Source organism: Sciurus vulgaris (assembly GCF_902686455.1).
Source record: "Sciurus vulgaris genome assembly, chromosome: 7".
NCBI lineage: Eukaryota > Metazoa > Chordata > Mammalia > Rodentia > Sciuridae > Sciurus > Sciurus vulgaris.
This window is the reverse complement of record NC_136467.1, coordinates 22,006,506-22,020,715: the sequence shown is the minus strand read 5'-3', so window position 1 is coordinate 22,020,715 and position 14,210 is coordinate 22,006,506. Positions and strand designations below refer to the sequence as shown.

The 14,210-nt window shown below is 38.5% G+C and overlaps 1 protein-coding gene across 1 annotated transcript in view; it reads left to right on the top strand.

The window, feature by feature from the left end:
- ZC2HC1B (zinc finger C2HC-type containing 1B) overlaps positions 1-14,210 on the top strand; it is a 49,485-nt gene that overhangs the window by 24,010 nt on the left and 11,265 nt on the right. The window contains exons 5-6 of the mRNA XM_079146899.1: positions 8,322-8,461; positions 12,328-12,436. Coding sequence (XP_079003025.1) covers positions 8,322-8,461; positions 12,328-12,436 — 249 coding nt within the window. The remainder of the gene's footprint in view (positions 1-8,321; positions 8,462-12,327; positions 12,437-14,210) is intronic.

Below are 14,210 nucleotides of genomic sequence, written 5' to 3'. Positions count from 1 at the left end.
GGCCCTGGGTTCAATCCTCAGCACCACATAAAAGTAAATAAGTAAAATAAAGGTCATGCCCATCTACAACTAAAAAATACATTAAAAAAGAATCAAATAGACCACAATACAATAATACTGGGTGACTTTAACATGCCTGTCTCATCACTGAATAGATCTTCCAAACAAAACTAAAGAAGTTATAGAACTAATAATAATTTACACTAAACAGACATATAGAATATTTGAAATATTCTATATGTCTGTTTAGTGTAAATTATTATACTAATAATCAATGACTGAATACACTTCCTTCTCAGCAGCTCATGGATTGTTCTTTAAAATATACCATATCTTAGGTACAAAGCAACTCTTAGCAAATACAAACAAAAAAATAGAGATAATATCTTGCATTTTATCAGATCATAATGGAATGAAATTTGAAATCAACAATAAAATAAAAAATAGACACTACACTTGGAGACTAGATAACATTCTACTGAATGACCAATGTATACCAGAAGAAATCAGGAGTGAAATTTTAAAAAATTACTTTGTAGATATGGGAAATCTACAAAGGTGTAAATTTATTCTCATGTAAATGAGAATAATGGCACAGCATATCAAAAACTATGGGACACTAAGAAGGTAGTTCCAAGAGGAAATATTGTTGCAGTGAGTTCATTAAAAGAATAGAAAGTCTCTAAATAAATAACCTAACTTTACATCTCATAACCCTAGAAAAAGAACAAATCAACACCCAAAGCAGTAGAAACAGGAAATAATTAAAATCAGTGCTGAAATCAATGAAACTGAAACAAACAAACAAAAACAATTAAAAAAATCAACAAGTTGGTTGATTGAAAAAATGGAAAAGTTGGTTCTTTGGTTAGCTAAGCTAACCAAAAAAAGAAGGAAAATATTCAAATTACTAAAATTCATGATGAGAAAGGAAATACCACAGATACTACCAAAATACAGATGATAATCAGAAACTATTTTGAAAATTTATACTTTAATAAAATAGAAATCTTGAAGACATCAACAAATTTCTAGAGACATACTACCTACCCATATTGAATCAGGAGGACATACACAATTTAAACAGATCAATTGCAAGCAAAGAAATCGAAGAGCTATCAAAAGCCTACCAACCAAGAAAAGCCCAGGACCAGACAGATTCTCAGCTGAGTCCTACAAGACCTTCAAGGAAGAATTAACACCAATACTCCTCAAATTAGTCCATGAAATAGAAAAAGAGTGAACCCTTCCAAACTCATTCTATGAGGCTAGTATTACCCTTATGTCAAAACCAGACAAAGACACATCAAGGAAAGAAAACTTCACCTTGATGAACATAGGTGCAAAAATTCTTAATAAAATACTGGCAAACTGCATACAAAAACATATTAAAAAGATAGTGCACCAAGATCCAAGGGGATTTCATCCCAGGGATGCAAGTTTGGTTCAACATATGGAAATCAACAAATGTAATTCATTACATCAACAGACTTAAAGACAAGAATCACATGATTATCTCATTAGATGTAGGAAAAGTATTTGACAAAATACAGTATCCATCATGTTCAAAGTACTAGAAAAACTAGGGATTGTAGGAACATACCTCAACATTGTAAAAGCTATGTATGCTAAACCCAAGGCCAACATGATTCTAAATGGAGAAAAACTGAAAGCATTCCCTCTAAAAACTGGAACAAGATAGGGATGCCCTCTTTCACCACTTCTATTCAACATAGTCCTTGAAACCCTAGACAGAGCAATTAAACAAAATAAATTAATTAAAGGGATATGAATTTGGAAAATAAGATCTCATACTATTCGCTGATACCAGCTGTTTGCTGATGACATGAATCTATATTTAGAAGACTCAAAAAATTCCATCGGAAAACTTACAGAACTCATAAATGAATTCAGCAAAGTAGCAAGGTATAAGATTAACACCAATAAATCAATTAGGTTCCTATACATCAATGATGAATCAACTGAAAGAGAAATTAGGAAAACTATCCCATTAACATTAATCTCAAAAAAAATTAAAAAAAAAAAAAACCTTGGGAATCAGTCTAACAAAAGAGGGGAAATACCTCTATAATGAAAACTACAGAATACTAAAGAAAAATTGAAGAAGACCTAAGAAGATGGAAAGCTCTCCCATGTTCTTCGATAGGCAGAATTAATAGTGTCAAAATGGTCATACTACCAGAAATGCTATATAGATTTAATGCAATTCCTATTAAAATTCTAATTATGTTTTTCATAGAAATAGAAAAAGCAGTCATGGAGCTCATTTGGAAAAATAAGAGGCCCAAAATAGCCAAAGCAATTCTTAGAAAAGTGAAGCACAAGACATCATAATACCACATCTTAGCTTATAATACAAAGCTATAGTAACAAAACAGCATGGTATTGGCACCAAAACAAACATGAAGACCAATGGAACAGAATAGAAGACACAGAGACAAAACCCACATAAATACAGTTATCTCATATTAGACAAAGGAGCCATAAACATACATTGGAGAAAAGATAGCCTCTTCAACAAATGATGCTGGGAAAACTGGAAATCCATAGATAGCAAAATGAAATTTAACCCCTATCTTTCACCCTGCACAAAATTCAACTCAAAGTGGATCAAGGACCTAGGCATCGGACCAGAGACACTGTGCCTACTAGAAGAAAATTTAGGCCCATCTTTCCATCTTGTCAGCTTAGGAACCAACTTCCTCAACAAGACTCCTAAAGTGAAAGAAGTAAAATCAAGAATCAACAAGTGGGATGATATCAAACTAAAAAGCTTCTTTACAGCAAAGGAAACAGTCAAGAATGTGAAGAGAGAGCCCACAGAACAGGAGAAAATCTTTGCCACTTACACCTCAGAGCATTAATCTCCAGGATATATAAAGGACTCAAAAAACTTAACACCAAAAAGAACAAATAATCCAATCAATAAATGGGCAAAGGAACTGAACAGACACTTCACTGAAGAAGAAATATGATTGGTCAACAAATGTATGAAAAAAATGTCCAACATCTCAAGCAATTAGAGAAATGCAAATTAAAACTACACCAGGATCCAATCTCACTCCTGTCAGAATGGTAATTATCAAAAATAAAAGTAACAATAAATATTGGCAAGGATGTCGGGAAAAACATACACTCACATTGCTGGTGGGGCTATAAATTGATGCAACCCCTCTGGAAAGCAGTATGAAGATTCCTCTGAAAACTTGGAATGAAACCACCTCTGACCCAGTTATCCTATTCCTTGGTATACCCAAGGACTTAAAACCAGCATACTACAGTGATAGAGCCACATCTATAGCAGCTTAATTCACAATAGCTAAGCTATGAAATCAACCTAGGTACTCTGCAACAGATGAATGGACAAAGAAACGTTGTATATATACACAATGAAATATTACATAGCCATAAAAAAGAATGACTTTAGGACTTTTGCAGGTAAATGGATGGATCTGGAGACTGTCATGCTAAGTGAAATAATCCACTTCCAGAAGAAAAAAGCCTAATGTTCTCTCTGATGTGCAGACACAAACATACAACAAGGGGTTGGGGGAGAGAAGAATAGAAGATCATTGGATTAGACAAAGGAGAATAAGGGAAAGGGATGGGGATGGAAATAGGAAAGACAGTAGACTAAATCAGACATAATTTTCCTTTGTTCTCATATGAATATGCAACCAGGGTAACTTCACATCATGTACAACGACAAGAATGGGATCCTAATTAGAATAAGTTATACTCTAGGTATGTGTAATATGTCAAAAATATACTCTACTATTATGTACATCTAAAAAGAATACATTTTTAAAAAAGAACTTGGATATAGAATTTCCCCCAATCTGCTTGTTGGTAATTTTCAAAGATGCCAAGGTAATTAAATGAGGAAAAGGATAGACTTATCAACAAATGATACTGGAATGATGACATCTATAAGGAAAAATGAACCCTGATTCTTTTACAGTATATAAAAATTAATTCAAAATGGATTATTGACCCAAATGCTATGACTATAAAAGTCTGAGAAAAGAAAATTCAAAAAATTGGTCAATAAGGATTTCTTAGGACACAAAATGCACTAACATTTTTTTTAAAGGAATTTGGTAAATTGGGCTGCGCCAAAATAATTTTCAGTTCTGAGACACACCAGACAATGGAAAGGCGAGCTACAGACTTGGAGGTACTTCAAATGCATATTTCTGATAAAGGGCTCACCTCAAGAACATACAAAGCACTCTTACAACTCAATAATAAGACAACCTAATAAGAAAACACATGAAAGGTGCTTGAATAGACACATCGGGAAATAATCCATAAGCTCATGAAAAGATATTCAACATCATTTTCCTCCCAGAGATGCAAATTAAAACTATCGTGAGATACCACAACACCCCTTGAATGGCTAAAATTAAAGACACAATTCAAGCGCTGGCTAGAATGTGGAGCAACCCAAGCCTCGTTCACCACTGATAGAAGTGTAAAATAGTGCAACCACTTAACATGAGTAGTATTTTCTTAACCACACACAACCTGCACAGCAATTCCATTTCTAGATATTTATGCAAAAATATGTCCACAAAAAGACTTGTACATGAAGGTTCAAAGGTTTGTTCATACAGCATAAACCAGAAACAACTGAAAATGAATGTGAATAGATAAACGAATGGTAGAATATTTACAAAATGGAACACTTCTTAACAGTGAAAAGGAGGTGCTACTGTACACGCAGAAACAAGGATGTTCTATACATGAAATTACAGAGCAAATAAGACTTATCTATAGTGACAGGAAAATAAATCCTTGGTTGCTTGGGACTAGGTTTGGCAAAATATTTCCTGAAATGGGCCCAGAGGGAACTTTGTGGGGTAATGAAAAGGTTCTATATTTTAATTGGAGTTGTTATACAAATTTATATGTTTGTCACAATTCATTGAACTCTATGCTTTCTTCAGTACAAGCCTGTGTGTAAATTATTTCTCAAAAAGGTTCATTTGAAAAAACTACAAAAGAAGCCATGGTGTAATCATAATATGAAAATCAGCTAAACTTCTAGTTCAGAAAATAATCTTCACAATTGCTTCACTTTTACTGTATACTAATGAAAGTGTAGTTTAAAATAAAGTGTTGTCTGAGGCTGTTTGGTAGAAAAATCTGTGGCTACAATTTTAGGAATACACAAGTACTTTGGTAACAAGCTTCATAGAAAAAATCTTTTATGAGAAATAGCTTCATTTTAAGATCAGAAGCTAGAGTTGATGACTACCTTATGGTTTTTTAATTGTATAAGTGAAACCATATCAGATGTTGTGCTGTGGAAATTTTTCTCATTATCAAGTTGGATCTAAAATGCAGGGATTAGTGTTTCTCAAAAAAATAAATTCCCTTTGCAAGGTCTCATTAAAAGTTCAACTTATTTTTCTTCCTTTTACATTTTTATGCCAAACATACTTTTATAATTATTTCCTTGCACTTAACTATAATTTTATGCAATAAGTAAAATGATTATATACAATCTCACATTTTCATTACAATTTGATTATTTTGATTATACAGAGATTTTACATTGACCCAGTACTCAAGCTTAGTTACTAAAAAATTTAACACACAACTAGAATTATATATAATATGGCCTAATATGCATGAGTTTGCAAGTAATTTCCTTTTTTTCCAGACTGATTCCCTATTTTCATGATTTTTTGTGACATATATTTATTTATTCTAGTTCTTACTGATTAACTAAATCTGCTGATAATTCAAATTTCCAGGATATTGTGACACTTTATTGGGACAGTGATGTATGATATTCATGATTAGAATTATTCTGTGAGGCCTGGGACATTTGGTCACCATTTACATGAGCACATAGGGGTCTCGATACAATGTTTGCATTTTAAAATGATGTTTGTTTTCTACTTTGATTTTATATGTGATTTGGCCACAACATTTTTCATAAGAAGCCATATGCAATCTGACTTTTTAAAACATTATCTGTTGACATATACAGGACCTAGGAATTTTTACAAAAGCACTATTGATGGAGGAAGAGAAGTGATTCCAGTTGAGATGAGGATAGAACAGGTACCTCAGTCACTACAAGTTTAGATGATTGCTGTAGAAAAATACTTTTCCATTCTCAGAATATTTGACATTCAACATAAATACAACTGGCAGTCCCTACCCACCCCTACAACTGGACTTCACGTCCCTCCTGTGGACTGCAGAGGACCTGGTGCTCCCTCCTCCCATGGCTTATCCCACCAACTGGTAATTGCCTCTTTGTCTCATCGTCTCTGAGATTTTTGGGGGCAGGAAATGCACTTCAACCCTGTTGCTCCGTGGGGGTCTGGAGCGCCATGCACATAGAGGGTGTCATGGATGAACAGACAAGTGGGAATAAGAGAACACTTCAGTGGTCATTGTCTTTGCCCTGACCTAAGTAGGGTTTCATGGACAGGTAGCAGGATTTCTGATGAAAGACTTGAGAGTCTAGCTGATAAAACCAAAGAAATAACCACCAAGTGAAGCGCCAAGTTCTAGATGGGTTTTCTACAGCATGGCGAGTTCTGAAAGATGATGGCACTTTCTATATTAGCTTTTCTAAGCAGTTACACTCCTGTTTGGTGGTTGGAAACAGTCTTGACCTGTTCCCTATGGCAAGAGCTGTCAGTTATAAAACACTCAGTAAGTTCCAGCCCTCCTCCTGTGCCAGCCCTTGTGTGGATTATCAGTTAACTTTCACAACAACTTGATGAAATAGAATATGTATGTGCTGAGGAAATGGAAGCTTAAGGAGGTTGAGTAACTCCCCCAAGTTTACACACACAGCAAATGAAAAAGTCAGGCTCAAAACCAGTTAGGCAGGCTCCAGAACTTAAGGTCTTCATCATTTCCCAATACTGTTCTGTTTTATTTTATTTTTTAAATTTATTTGTCCCCATGTGAAAGTTTTCTATTTTTGTTCCTATATCTTACTCTTTGATTGCATCCCCAAATATAAAACAGTGCCTGGCACATAGTAGGTGTTCAGTATGTATTAAATTAAGGATTAGGTGCTGCCTTCCTAAATGTGGAACAAAGGGTAAGACTCCGAGATCATTTATAAATGCTCACAATTCTTACATTCTTACACTTTAGGAGGGTTTATTTTAGGAAACAATTCGTTCAAATAGAAAACTCCCCAAATTGCTTACAAAAAGCTCTTAACCTCGAAGATATCACTGCATTACTTACCACTCATGTAGGAATTTTGACTATGTGCCAATCTGAACTTCTATCCTGAGTTTAGATTGATCCTTTTGGGGGAAAAAATTCCTCTTTTATGTCACACATATCCCCTTTGTTATCCCTTAAAGGTGCCTAAATCAAAACAAAGCAAACCCTAATCCTTGCCTGCTTTGGTGAGGGGTTGACCCTGACCTCCCCACTTTGCTATGCACAGCCCCACATTCCAAAAAGACCTTGGATCTTTCTCACTTCCCATTTCTCTTTCTAGCCAATTATGTGTGATAGTTACAAATGAAAGAAAACTTCAGATAAAAAGGTGTCTCACAGAACCACAGAGGTCGTACCTGGGGTCAACAGGAGTTGCCTGGGCCTTGCGGCTCAGAAGCTGAGGCTGTTTCTGAAGTCATATACTTATCACCCTTCCTTCTTCCTTCTGGTTTTACAGCCTGGCCACCTTTTATCCTTTCACCATCTCCTTTCCTGAATATATTGTTTGCTTCCTCTCTTAGTTCAGTGAAAAAATCTAGATGCTGCAAAAGCAGTATGTCTTTCTGTTAGTGACAGTGTCTTCTAATCCCACCCCCGCCCCCAAGTCCACATTTTAAAACTAAATCTCATCTCCCTCTGTAACTCCATAATTTCTTTTCAACCTCTGTCTCACCCAGTACCAGAGTCTGGACTTTTTGTGAATCTTCTGGGCCCTTCTGGACCATTGAAACCAACATTCTGTGATTCCAGGACTGCTTTTTTAAATACAAGGATTCACTAAGTAATTTGTTTAATCTGGAAGTTCCTAAATACAACTAATTTCTTGTCTTCTATGAAAGATACCTTATAAACATTTGAACAGCACATTCTTATTGAAATGAGTGCCTAGCTAGTAAAAAAGTTTCCCTACTGTGTTTTTCATTTGAACCCTTTCAAGCCTTCCCCTTGGAATAGACCCTCTTGAGCCAGAATTGGGGACCTTGTCCTTTCATGTTGGACAGAGTTCACTTCTATTTATTTCATTTCATATAGTCCACTCCATAAGTGTTTTTGAAATGTTAATTACAATTTGTTGCTGCCTTTACACTCAGATTATATTCAGTGTCCATATTGCATGAGGAGGTTTAATGAAACTGCAGCCACAAGACATATAAATTTCTGCAAGGATCAGTCTTCTCGAAGAGTCTTTGATCCAGCCCAGACAGCAGCCAAATTGGCATCCAGAGCTCAGGTAAATATCTCTCCCCAGGTGTTGGCTTTGTGTCCTTGCATGCCTGGGGCAAGCAGGTAGAATTTGCAAGAACCTTAAATACCCATCCTAAGAAGTGTAAGGATCAAGAGAGTTGATTATTGTCACTCATCCCCCTGGGTGTTTCTTCTTTTGGAAGCATGCTTTCTAGCCATCAATACCTTGGGGTATTGTAGAAAAATATTTCTAAAGTGCCTGAAGCTTCTTAGGATGATGACTGGAATATATAAAATGTGTTTAGGTAGCATTATGTTAAACCCCTGTTTATCTGATGGAGATTAGCAGCCTAAACCACCCCCGAATAGAACTGTGAGTCTGAGTGGAAGTGACCTGGGGGCATGGGTAGAGAATCCCAGGGAGGATGCTCCCCAGGTTGTATCTTCTGATCTGTAGAGAAGAGGTGCTTCAGCCTTTTGTTTAAGGCCACAGAACCAGCAAGCTAAAGGGGCCTGTGGATGAACGGAAGCAGCTATTACAAATAGGAACAAATAGGAAAATGACAACCTGAGCTGGATAGCAATGACATTATAACCTCAGACAGAGCTGGAGCCAGCCCGCAGCTCAAGACACCTCAAAATCTCAGGGACCTAACTCACAGTGCAGTATTTTCATAGATGTGTCTCAGCCAACAAAAATGACACATTAAGTTGGCCTGAATATTTGAAGAGCAGGTAACATGTTTAGAAAGACTTCCTTTAAATCCAGTATCTCATGGGGATAGGGCATTTTCCAACACTAGCATAGCCCATAGAGTATGCTTCTGGGCTGGCGCTCTCTCTCTCTCTCTCTCTCTCTCGCCCCTCTTCTATTAGGGAGTGGTTCAATATCTGCTGTATACCAGACACCATGCCAAGTACTGTTGATCAGACATTTTTACTATAAAAAAGTAGGGTGCTTGGAAACAGTACAGTACAAGGGTGTTTTCATTGATGTATGTAGGAGGGTTGTGGGGGAGATGTCCCTGGGATTCCTGGGCATTTTCAAAGGTAAGCAAACATTCTCCTTTAAGTGTCAACGTGAGCTCACCAGCTCAGAGTTGGAGGAGGGAAAGAAGAGTGTGCACAAAGCGTACAGCCTCAGTTGCCACCCAAAGCTCAGAGCGTCTGTGGGGAAGTGACAGGATGGCAAAGGCAAAGTGGTCAGCTGACCTAGAAGGGCTTTAAGTCAAGCCAGTTCAGGTTGGAGGACAAGAGGAACTGATCGCACAGATGCGTTAAAATCTGAGGACAGCAAGCCCCAGGGCCCCAAAGCAGGAACTGGAAATCCCAGGGAGCCTCAGCAGCCCTTCTTCCCTCTGTCCATCCCAGGACTTCCTCTTGCTGTGCTTCTGCCTCCTCTCTGTAGACTGCTTTTCATGATTTTTCCACCTGGTGTCTACCAGCAGCCTCACGCATCATCATATAGGCAGGGCAGACTAGTTGAACGGTGGAAATTGGAGTGACGTGCAATTGACTTTTTAGACAGGTTATTCTTGCTGTCCAAGACAGATTATGGGAGACCAGGAAGGAGCCACAGCAATGGGGAAAATGAGGGCCTGGGTTAGGAGAACTAAAGAGGGGTGGCAGGGTGGATTTAAGAAATAAATGATGAGAACCAATTGAGGTAAAAATGGGCTTCTGATCATAATACAAGTTGAGTGCCCCTTATCCAAGATGCCTGGGATCAGAAGTGTTTCCGGGTTTTATGATTTTTTTTTGGTGGGGGGAGGGTAACGAGAATTGAAGCCAGGGGCACCCAACCACTGAGCCACATCTCCAGCCCTATTTTGTATTTTATTTAGAGACAGAGTCTCACTGAGTTGCTTAGCACCTTGCTTTAGCTTTGAACTCATGATCCTCCTGCCTCAGTTTCCTGAGCTGCTGGGATTACAGACATGCACCACTGCGCCTGGTTGGGTTTTTAATGTTTTTAAATTTTGGAATATTTGCATATATGTAATGAAATATCTTGTGGGGGCGGCTTAGTCTAAACACACAATTCACATATGCTCACATACATCTTATGGAGCCTGAAGGTAATTTTATATAATATTTTTTACATGTCTGTGTTTCGACTGACACATCTTATGAGGTTGGGTGTGGAATTTTCCACTTGTGGTGGTGCTATATTGGTACTCAAAAACTTCCTGAATTTTGAGCATTTCCGATGGCAGATTTGGGGGTTAGGGATGCTCAACCTGTACTATTAATCTAGATACAGGAACCCAGGAGAGAGGGTAGGTGGTATGTTGCAGGCGGTGCGTGGGTTGGTGGCCATGAATACCATTTTAGAGACTCAGTCTTCACAGCTGAGGGGACATGGAGAGTAGTGCAGGGTTGAAAGAGCCAGGACTCTGCAGTCAGTACCCAGGTTTTGACCTCAACTCTGCAGTCCACTGTTCGTAGGTAACTTCTGAGACTCACTTGGGTTTTTTTTTTGTTCTTTTTCTTCTCATTTGAGCGGCCGGCCGGGGATTCAAACCGCAGTCCTTGCGCATGCTAGGCTTGCGCTCTCCAGAAGGAGCTATTTATTCAGCTCCCTGAGACTCACTTGGATCTGTACAATGGGTTTGAGCATAGACAGCCTAACTTAGTGTGTTCAGCTAGGGCTCCTCTACCCTTCCTTTCTGAAGGAGCCACTTTCCTCTTGGTAAAGTTGGCATCCAGTTTGGAAGGGCCATAGCTGCTTGGGGCTTGAATTCAACCTACATTTGGAACAGTGTATAAGTGTGAACTCCCCCTCCACCTTGTGAAGCAGTAGGGGGCTAGTGACATTTCTGCAAATGATTCTTCCAACCAGTCTACGAGGTTAGTTGGCACTCATAAGGCCAAAGAAGGCACAGAGAAGGGGTAAACGGAAGTGGTATTCAGTCCTGAAGAAAGCCAGCTGGCTGTCCTGAGTGTAACCAGGGACTTGGCCCTGTTCCTCTCCTTGTTTTCCAGAGCTAAGCAGTGACTGGGAACACAGCAGAAAACTCGCTCGCTTTCTGCATTCCTTTGCTTGTTTCCAGTCTATCTGAATGGCAGTGTCTGCTTCCCTTAAGCCAGTGTCACTACCTGTGGCCTTGCCTAATAGTGAAGCTTATTCAGAAATGGGACAAGAAGGGAAGGGTTGTTCCTGGTTTGAAGGGCTATTAATGGCACAGCAGAAACATGTTTCTATTTTAAACATAATCAACTTTAAAAAATGTGTCATACCCTTAACCAAAACAGACCAATATGGGCCTCTGAAAATAGCTTTCTTTGGTTCTGATGGGGTTGAGCTACCTGCTACCATCTCACGGCCATCCTTGCTGGGTGAGAACACACTGTAGCAGGTCATCTTTCTACTGTAGTTTCCATGGGTCAGGAGGTGCATCTGTTGTGAGGTAAAGAGGAGCTCATCAGAGACATTTTGGTTGTTATTTTGTGTTCATCTAACCATTCTGTGGCTGCTCCGCAGGGACAGATATGGCCTAGGGATGTTGGAATGCCATGCTTAAAGCATTTGCTCTCTCTGATGTTTTCCTTCTCTATTTATGTTAGAAAACAAAATCATTTTCAAGGGTAATGAGAAAATACCGTGTTCCATAATTACATCCTATTCACATTAAGTAATTTCTTATGTCTCTATACACCTAATTTTATAGAATAAACTTACCACCAACAACCATAAGGGCTTGATTATGGAATGAAAACTCCAAACCCAGATGTGGCGCTGAGTACCTACCTGAAAGAAGGACAGAATCGAAGTTGAGGTGCAGGGCATGCTTGTCCCCTTCACCTGAGTACAGGGGGTCCTTGCACATGAGTGAAGTGGACACAGCTTTACCTCTTGCGTGGTACCTGAGGTTAAAGAACTGTGCTCTGTCCCTCCCTCCCTCTCTCTAGGGCAGGGCTCAGATGAGTCCCAAAAAAGAACCAACTGTTACCAGTGCTGTGGGAGCTTTGCTTCAGAACAGGGCTCTGGACACCCCAAATGGGGTCCCCGCCAGGTCAGGTAAGTCAGAGTGTTTCCTTCAGCTTTCCAGTGATGGGGTCACCATCAGCTTTGGGATTCATCCATAGTTGGCAAAAGCTAACAGGACATCCAGTGTTGCTTTTGGATACAAAAGATGTGTGGGTTTGTTTGAGGTTAAAGCTTATTTGCCAAGAGGGAATATTTCTTAACTTATCAGGATTACACAACTTTGACAATGTACAAAGTCCAATCCCATTGCAGCAACAGGAGTCTACAACCATTGTTCTCCAGTCTCTGAAAACCGAAAACATGGAGAATAGATGGCATGTCAGGTGCTGTGTGGAAAATAGAGGGTTTCCTTTCTAGAAATAAGTAGTTTCTTCAAAGTAGCAGCAAAGCCTGGCCACCGTGACAGAACTGAGTTTGTGCCGGCCCCGTTTCCCTGCATCCTCCCAATGCACTTCCTCTTATTTCACTCTGCATTTTATAGAACAGGAAAGGGAGGTTCGAAGAGGGTTAGTTTTCCGAAGCACACAGCTGGTAACCAGCAGGCTGGATTAGACCTCTACCGTGCTGACCCTCTCCATTCAAGCTGCATTAGGAGATGTGGCAGGCTTCTCCGTGATCAACATGTACTTCCACGCAATATGAATTATTTCATGGCCATAAGGGGACTCCAATCAGTAGTCATATTTGAAGGTATTTTCAGAACTAGAGTAAAAATTGCCAGTCACACAGTCGTTAAAGTAGTAGCACAGAAAAGTTTTGTTGTTAGTTTTAAAATTTCTCATGAGTGGCTTATCATGGACTAAAAGTTGAGTTGAAGTATAGATTTATTTTATTTATTTATTTTTTGGTACTGGGGATTGAACTGAGGGTGCTTTGCCTATAGAGCTATTTCCCTGGGGCCTTTAGGTTTTTTGTTTTGTTTTGTTTATTTTATTTAGAGACAGGATCTTGCTAAGTTTCTTGGGGATCTCACCAAGTTGCTGAGGCTGACCTTGAACTTGTGACCCTCCTGCCTTAGTCTTCTGAATCACTGGGATTATGGGGGTACACCACCACACCTGGGTATTTTGATTTTTTAAAAGAACCACAATAATGTTTTCCAGCAGCTAGACCATTTTACATTTCTACCAACACTACACAAGGGTTCCATTTTCTCAATATCCTCATCAACACTTGTTAAATTCTGTCATTTTTTAAAATAGTAATTGTCCTAATGGATATAGAGTGGTATTTCATTATCGTTTGCTTTTGCATCTCTTTAATGATTTGTGTTGCTAAGAATCTTTTCAAGTCCTTGTTGGCAATTTGTGTATCTTCTTTCTGAGAAATGTCTGTTCGAGTCCCTTGCACATTTTTCAATTAGTTGCTTGTTTTTTGTTGCTGAGTTTTAGGAATTCTCTAACACCCTGGATTTTACCTTTATCAGATACTTGAGTTATAAATATTTTCTTCCATTCTGTGAATTGCCTTTTTACTCTATTGATACTGTCCTTAGATTCATATGTTTTAATATTTTCATTAGGTCTCTTGTCTATTTTTTCTCTGGTTGCCTGTACTTTTGGTGCCCTGTTCAAGAAATCATTGTCAAATCCAAGATCATGGAGATTTATCCCTACTCCTAAGTTTCATAGTTTTGGGTTTTACATTTAGGTCTTTGACCCATTTTGAGTTCATTTTTATATATTGGGCCAACTAAGGGTCCAACTCCATTCTTTTGCATGTGGATATCCAATTTTCCATTTGTTTAAAAGACTGTCCTCTATCCATCAAATGGTCTTGGCACCCTTGTCAAAATCAGTTGACC